This window comes from Brassica oleracea, chromosome C3 (assembly GCF_000695525.1).
Source record: "Brassica oleracea var. oleracea cultivar TO1000 chromosome C3, BOL, whole genome shotgun sequence".
Taxonomy (NCBI): Eukaryota; Viridiplantae; Streptophyta; class Magnoliopsida; order Brassicales; family Brassicaceae; genus Brassica; species Brassica oleracea.
The window spans coordinates 47,331,009-47,338,467 of record NC_027750.1 but is presented as its reverse complement, the minus strand read 5'-3'; the positions used below and the strand labels follow the sequence as shown (position 1 = coordinate 47,338,467).

At 34.8% G+C, this 7,459-nt stretch overlaps 1 protein-coding gene across 2 annotated transcripts; it reads right to left on the bottom strand.

The window, feature by feature from the left end:
- Positions 1-789: 789 nt before the first annotated feature.
- On the bottom strand, positions 790-2,768 carry LOC106328860 (probable arabinosyltransferase ARAD1). Of its 2 annotated transcripts, XM_013767390.1 has the most exons (3): positions 2,607-2,768; positions 1,694-2,565; positions 790-1,558 (listed from the first exon to the last, which is right to left on the bottom strand). In XM_013767390.1, the coding sequence occupies exons 2-3, from the start codon at positions 2,546-2,548 to the stop codon at positions 1,001-1,003; spliced, it is 1,413 nt and encodes a 470-aa protein (XP_013622844.1). In that variant the 5' UTR covers positions 2,549-2,565; positions 2,607-2,768; the 3' UTR covers positions 790-1,000. The 2 variants fall into 2 exon arrangements, with proteins under 2 accessions (XP_013622844.1, XP_013622843.1); XM_013767389.1 differs by having other exon boundaries at positions 1,694-2,768.
- Positions 2,769-7,459: the final 4,691 nt, after the last annotated feature.

Here is a 7,459-nt window from a genome sequence, read left to right as displayed (position 1 = left end):
CAGCGGGAGTTATGGAGGCAGAACCTGAGTTGATACTATAGTCAAGGGTGAATGCGAAATCGGGTCAGGAGGAAGTGTTGGTGAAATGGAAAGGTTTACCTGAGTTTGACTGCACGTGGGAGAGTAAAACGAAGATGCAGAGCAAGTTCAGTAACTTCAACCTTGAGGACAAGGTTAGTTTTGATGGGCAGGGTTTTGATACCTATGGAGCTACACATCCTCCGATCATCTATACTTATCAGCGTAAGAGGGCCACAATGAAGAATGAGGCCTCTACGTCCGCTAACTAAGCCCATCAGAAGTGGTCACGTGGTTATTTTACTATTGTGAGTTTACTTGGAAAAAAAAGGTCTAGAAGTCATGAAGAATAAAAGGGTGGTGCTTTGGATGCGTGATAATAGCACGTGGGGTGTTTTTTCACAAGCTTTGCGTGATGCATTGCTGTCCATCTTGCCAAGTAGGATAGGGGGACCAAAGCACATGGGGTGCTAGGTTAACGCGTTTGTGCGAAACCTTATATATAGAGGAGAGTACGTTAGTAGTAATCATCAAGTTATTTGATCATCATATCATGACAAGAGAGTTTCTGAGAGATTCCTTTTGTAATTCATTGATCAAGCAATAAAAGTTATCTTTCTTTACATCTTTACATAAATTAGTGAGTCTGAGAAATTACTCGTAACACTCTGGAACTTAAATTCTTGAGCCAACTGTGTCGTTGTTGATTGATGATGATATACGCATCTACTAACATGCTGTTGTACTAAACAAACTAGGCTCACCGTAAAAAAGAGATGAAAATTAACAATTAACAAATCAACTTACAACATTATTATCTTTCTTTGGAGAAAAGCGACTAATCTCTCTGTCTATATAACCTATGATTTGGAGAAAAAGTTCAGAAATCAAACATAAACTTCTCTCTACACAAGAAAAAAAAAAAACAATTTGAAGTCAGTGCCAAGGCCTTCTGAGAACAAAAAAAGGATGTCATCTTTATTCACCAGAAACTCCGAGGTATCAATGACGACCATCTTGACTCTTTCCCTGCATCAGAAACAGATCCAGAGTACCTCCGAGACTTATGAATCCTCATTTTAACGCTAGGAACTTTGCGTGCAATCGCTTGCCATATCATTTGGACTGCATCATCAACCCTTGACGGGAAATGAAACTCATAGAACTTCTCCACTTCCTTCAATCTATTCCACATCCTTGTCCACTCCTCCTTGGTGATTCCCCTGATCAAGTTAACCAGAAAGTTCTCTTTCAAGGCATCAGAGGTGCGAACAAACACGGAGAACTCAGAGTAATCAATAACGTCCTCGAAAGGAAGCTCAATGTCGTCACTGATAATGACAGGCACGCAGTGACTTGCAATGGCGTCAAAGAGACGGTTAGATGAAGGAGTGTCTCCGGCAATGTTGAGGCAGAACTTGGAGTTGTGCATTCCTTGGCTTGCTTTGTTTATGCCTCCGTTTCTCACGCTCCCAAACGAGAAATGCACGTCTTTCTCATCTTGCAACAGGTAGAACAACTCCTGACGCACAAACCCACCCTGAGATATATATATATATATATGACACAGCAAACCACATAGCAAAAAGACTATCTCAGAACTTATATCTACGTACATATATATGAACACTATATATTAATAACTAAATAGAGAGAAGAAGGGAGTAGAACTCACATCTTTCCTGTAGATGGCACCCTGAAAGTAAAGCAGAATGGGTCTGCTATCGAAACCAGAGGTATCGTTTTCGTACGTTTTGATGACATGCTTATAAGGCGCAATGACATCTTTCTCAACGTTTGCAACAGTAGGAGGATACCTTCCGAAGTCAGAGAGTATAAAAATCGCAGGAAAGAGCTTGTTTCTAGCATCCAACATGCTATTGGGATGATGAGCAAGAACCACATGGTCTCTACCACCTGACATCTTCCACTCCTCCTGAGCAGTCAAGAAAGCAACAAGCTTTCCTTGCAAATCCTTGTTTCTGCTTGTTTTCTGATGAGGATTCACCTTCGAAAACCGATTGTAACTCAAGGAGGAGAAAAAGGGAACAAAGATAACATCGGCTTCGGTAGAGTTATAAACTCTTTTGGCAGCAATGGGTCTAGGACCGTTTGGATACTCGGACGCAAGAAGATCCAAGGTGAGCCAATACTCAATGCTGTGCTGCAAATTCAAGCCTCCAGGGTAAGGAGGTATGAACTTGTGAACATCAGGCCATACACTCCCCCCTCCCTCAGGTTTCCAATTTAACAATCCGAAATGAAACTCCGGATCCATGTCGTACATGAAGACCTTGAGAGGACCCCTTCTCTTCTCATCTTCAACGCATCTGCAATCATCTTTCAAGCTGGGATCGCGAGCGAATGATTTGGATTGAAATGTGGAGCTAAGGAAGCGGTTGTGGGCAGTTGAACGCAACACAAAGTAGCAGGACAGAGCGAAGAGGACCGTTGTGAAGACGAATAGGCAGAGAAGGAAGTTTCGGGCTACGTACCCGATCGTGGAACCGTTCTTCTCCGGCATTGCCATAAGGGCAGAGTTAGGGACGAGAAATCAAACACACACAGCTAAGCTCGCTCACATAAGGAGCGAGAGCATGAATGGTGGTAAGAGGGTGCTCAGGATGTTCTTCTCTGACACCAATTTCATCTCTCATGGAGCGGCGGACTAGGAGGAGTAACAAACGGAACTGTGCTTATTAAGGCTTCAGGGATCGTCAACTTTCCTATTATTAACTCTTTTAATTTGTTTTGTTTTTCTAAGAGTAATTATTTACTTTCCACTATTTATTTTTTTAGTTTTGTACAAGGTAGACCCAACAAATAATTCAGAGTCCAGTCATTGAAATAGTTAGTGTAGCTAAAGCAAGATGGGACCAAGTTTGGGCCCAAAACTTGAAAGTCGAAATAACTTTCTTTTGCCAAAAAAGTAAGATGGGACCAAGTTTTTTGTCAAATATAACATGTGTATGTTTTAAACAAACATGGGACCAAGTTTGGATCCAACACCTAACTAGAATCGGGTCAGCCCACGAGAACAGTTTTTCTGGATATTTATTTTTTATAAAGAATTTTTATTTGTATGAACTTAAATCCTTCACATATTTGTTTTTTATTGGCTGCTTTGTATAGTCTTATCCATTTTATTTACACCTGTAGAAATCATTTAGATCTTTCGCGTATTAACATATCTGTTTTGGGTTGTTAAAGGTATCAAAACTATTTTTTTTTAATTATACGGGGGTATCTTGGTCCTACAGAAGTGGTCCTGACTAGTCACGTGTTGCCACGTGTTGATCCCTTGTCCCTGGCGATGCCAAAATGTTAATTCTCCAGTGGTCGGGACTCGAGCCCTAGTAGCTTTCCCGTATTGGGTTTTGATTCTCATAAGTACTTACTGAAACACAAAATAAAAATAGCTCCAAAGACTTTATTAGAACAAAAGAGAAATAAAAGAAGGAACTTGGTTTGTCACCAAGTCTTAAAATGATTGCAAATCGATTTTTATACATATAGAATAGAGAGTTGCATTTTAGCAATTCTCATAAATAACATAAAAGAAATTTATACTAGTCTACTTTTTGAAAACCCTAGTCACATGGACCAATACACTTGTTATAAATTAATCATAATGGATTTCTATTGATTCTTTAATACATAAAAAAAGTCTATATAATCATAATAGCTCAATAGAGTAAAATCTATTTTATTAAAAAAAAAGCAACACAAATCTTTGGAAAAATAAATATTCTCCTGGCAGGAAGAAGATATAATGGATTTAGCAACTATGTACACAGATTCAAATTGCAAACATTATTAAATAACCAACGAAATTATATACTTTGTTCCCAGCCATTCGCCTGAGACCAGCAAACAGTAATCAACAACAGATTTATCCAGACTTTACAGTGGACTCACACATTAATGCATCAACGAGATCATGGAATTTATAGGTTCTTGGATCTTTGGTGAATCCTTAATATGTGAAGATTATAAAAAGTATACCTTTAAACCGGATGCAATTTGGATGATAGAGATGTATGGCATTTTACAAATAATGGAAAATACATTGTAAAATGTCTGGTTAAATCCGCTTATCAAGTGGAAAGAGTTTATACTGATAGAGAAAAACTTTCTACAAAATATGAACCAACGATCGATTCTCTTAAGGCGTTCTGTTGGAAAATTCGGTGTTCACCTAAAATCAAGCATTTTCTATGGCAATTACTGACAGGTTGTATAGCGGTTAAGAAGAATTTACCGACCAGGGGAATCCAGGGTGATATCTGTTATGCAAGATGTGAAGCATCAGAGGAATCAATAAATCATGTGTTGTTTTTAATGTCCTCCGGCGGTTCAAGTTTGTGTATTCTCAAAGATCTTTTCGAATCTGGATATTTTTTTTTCTCAACAATCACTTTTCGCAAATATGGATTAGCTATATTGGAGATTTTCTCCCAAAATGGATGATCACCAATTTGCATGGATATTATAGTATCTCTCGAAGGGAAAAAATAATAAAGTTTTTAGTAATATAGATGTTGATCTCAGAAACACACTTAAATTGGTAGAGACAAAATCTTTACTTTGGACATAGGCACATGTTTCAATCACACAAAAGACTGTCGCACATAGGGAGGGGAGGCTACTACACTACCTACCATCCCGGGAAGATGGTGTTTCACGGATGGATTATAGAAGGATAAGGAAATTCATTTGGGACAAGGTTGGTATAGTATATCAGAAGGTTTTGATGGATTGATGGGGGGCAGAAATACTCGATCTAGTTTGTCACCTCTTCACTCGGAAGTGGAAGCTTTCATATGGGCAATGAAAATGTACGAGGAATTTACATCAGTTTCATGTCACATTTGCAACAGATTGTTCTTAATTGGTGAATATGGTTTTGAAACCAGAAAAATGGTCAACATTTGCAAGATACATGAAGATATCAAGATCCTAAGAGGAAGTTTCTACAACTAAGTGATCATTCATATACATCAGACACATAATTCAAGACCGGACAGTCTCGCACGAAATTCAAGGATACAACCGTCGTTTGTCGTTCAAATAGATAGCGAGTTCCCAGTTTGGTTTCCAAAGTTTCATGAGTCTGTTTATATTGATGACAAAAAAAAAATTGTATACTTAATTTGCTTTTTAGTGGTCATGCAACATTTTAAAATCATATGAAAATTTAAAATCCATACACCTGCACATATGTTATCTAGGAAATCAGTCATTTCCACACATTGTTTACGTACATATACGCGGTTACTTTTATTTGATACAATTATACTATTAATTGATAACACACTTAACTGAAAATGGTATAATTTGATTGACGTTAAAATGTGATCTAGCAAAAATAACGTGCATTGATGACTGAAATGTGATTCAATGCTATATAAAATTAGACAGATGACTAGATCTATGATTAAACTAAAGCTTTGATTTAAAAGAGTGTTTTACACTCAGGATCACATCTTGTGATTTAATTACACCATAATTCATTTTTGACTACTAAGACACTTTTACCAACTAAAAAGCCCAATACTCTTTCTCTTTCTTCATTCAGTTTTTACCTTTTTTTTAATAATAACTTTATTGATTTGGTTCTTCTCACTTTCTTATATTTAAGGAAAGCCCAAATTTAAATATAACCACTAAAATGTATCTTTCTCTTAAACAATTTTTATTCATCTTTTTTAGGCAAAAAACAAAAATTATGTGAGAAAAAACAAAAATCGCTGAAACTATATATTAATATTAAAATTATAAAATAAAAATTGTTAACCAAATTTGCAAAATTAGATATTTCATTAAAATTGTATTTTTTTAATTTTTTAAATATAACCTTGAAATAAAGTTTTGAGATTTTTTTTTAACAAAACAATATATCGTATTCCCGGCCAAAACTATAAATCTTATTTTGCAGCTTAAACATAAACTCAATTTTTGCGTAAAAATTAAAAAGACTTGTAAAATAATTTTCCTTAAAACTAAAATTGTAAAACCATGAAATAAAAATGCTTATTTTATCATGTCTCCTTAGAAAATGGCATCTTCCGTATTTAGTATCTACTGTATTTAACAGTTTTGTAAGTTTATATGTGTATATTTGCAAGTGTACATAAACAGATATATTCATATTAAATTATATCATTTTGAAAAATCTAGTTTTAACATTAGCCCATATGTACAATGGTTCAAATGTCCACATGCACACTGTCATAAGATATTTACACTTATCATTACACTTAATACGTTTTAACATATATAAAGTAAATAGCATAGAAATGTACACATATTTCGCTATCCACATATACATAAGTTTCAATTTGAACAAAACTATTTCTTAGGAAACATTAAAATTTAAAATTTTATTTCTTCAAATTGCAATATCATGTCTTTAGAAAAAGACATTTCCAATATTTAGTATCTACCCTATTTAGTGGTTTAGTTAGTTTGTAAGTATTCTTGCAAGTGTGTATAAGAAGATATATTCATATTATTTTGCAAATATAGTTTTAACATTATCCACATATATATTGGTTCACAAATTTCTACCTTATCATTAGATATTTACAAAATTATAACACTTAATATATTTCAACATATATACAGTCAATAGCATAGAGATGCACATATATTTTCATTATCTATATTTAAACAAATTTCACTATCCACAAATACATATGTATCATGTATACACATGGTTCATTATCATGTATATACAAATGTATCATGTATCCACAAATACAAATTTCACTATCCACAAATACATATGTATCATGTGGTTCATTATCCACATGTACACATGTTTCTCTTTCTCTCTTTTGGGCAATCTCTCACACAGCACAACCCATAAACAATCATTCATTCATATTTTATCTCCAAGCCCATCCCTCGAATCGTCTAATAAGTGACTAAAAATCTTCTGATCATCTCTCGTAAATCCTAAGGTGAACATAATAGAGAAATTTTTGCAAATATAACTCAAAATTTGAAGTCAAACACAAAATTAACCCATAATTTTTTTAGAACTTTGACTTGTCTCTTTCACCCCCAAAGTTCAGATTATTCACGAAAATGCCATCACTTTTTTTTTTTTGAAAATACTTATTTTACTCTATCACTCTCATTTTCCTCAAGTATTCACAATATTGTCATTGCCATCAATACACCAACCACCATGAACAATCAATTTGAAGCTCTTAATGCACCTAAAAATCGATTTACACTCTTTTTTTTTCAATTCTTATGAACCAAAAAACATCTCTTTACTTTCTCTTCATATTCATCCAAAAAAAACCAAAATTTTGATTCTAAAATTTTTATGGCTCATAAAGTCATTGAAGCTTACGATTCTTGGTGGATCCCTTTTGTTTGAGATTCTGGGTGCTTGGAGAAGACTTTTGTGTGCTAAACAAGTTATCTC

Coding starts and splice junctions, on each gene's coding strand:
- LOC106328860 (XM_013767389.1), bottom strand. CDS start 2,548: ATGGCAATGCCGGAGAAGAACGGTTCCACGATCGGGTACGTAGCCCGA. Junction 1,559..1,693: donor GTGCCATCTACAGGAAAGAT/GTGAGTTCTACT, acceptor TATATATCTCAG/GGTGGGTTTGTGCGTCAGGA.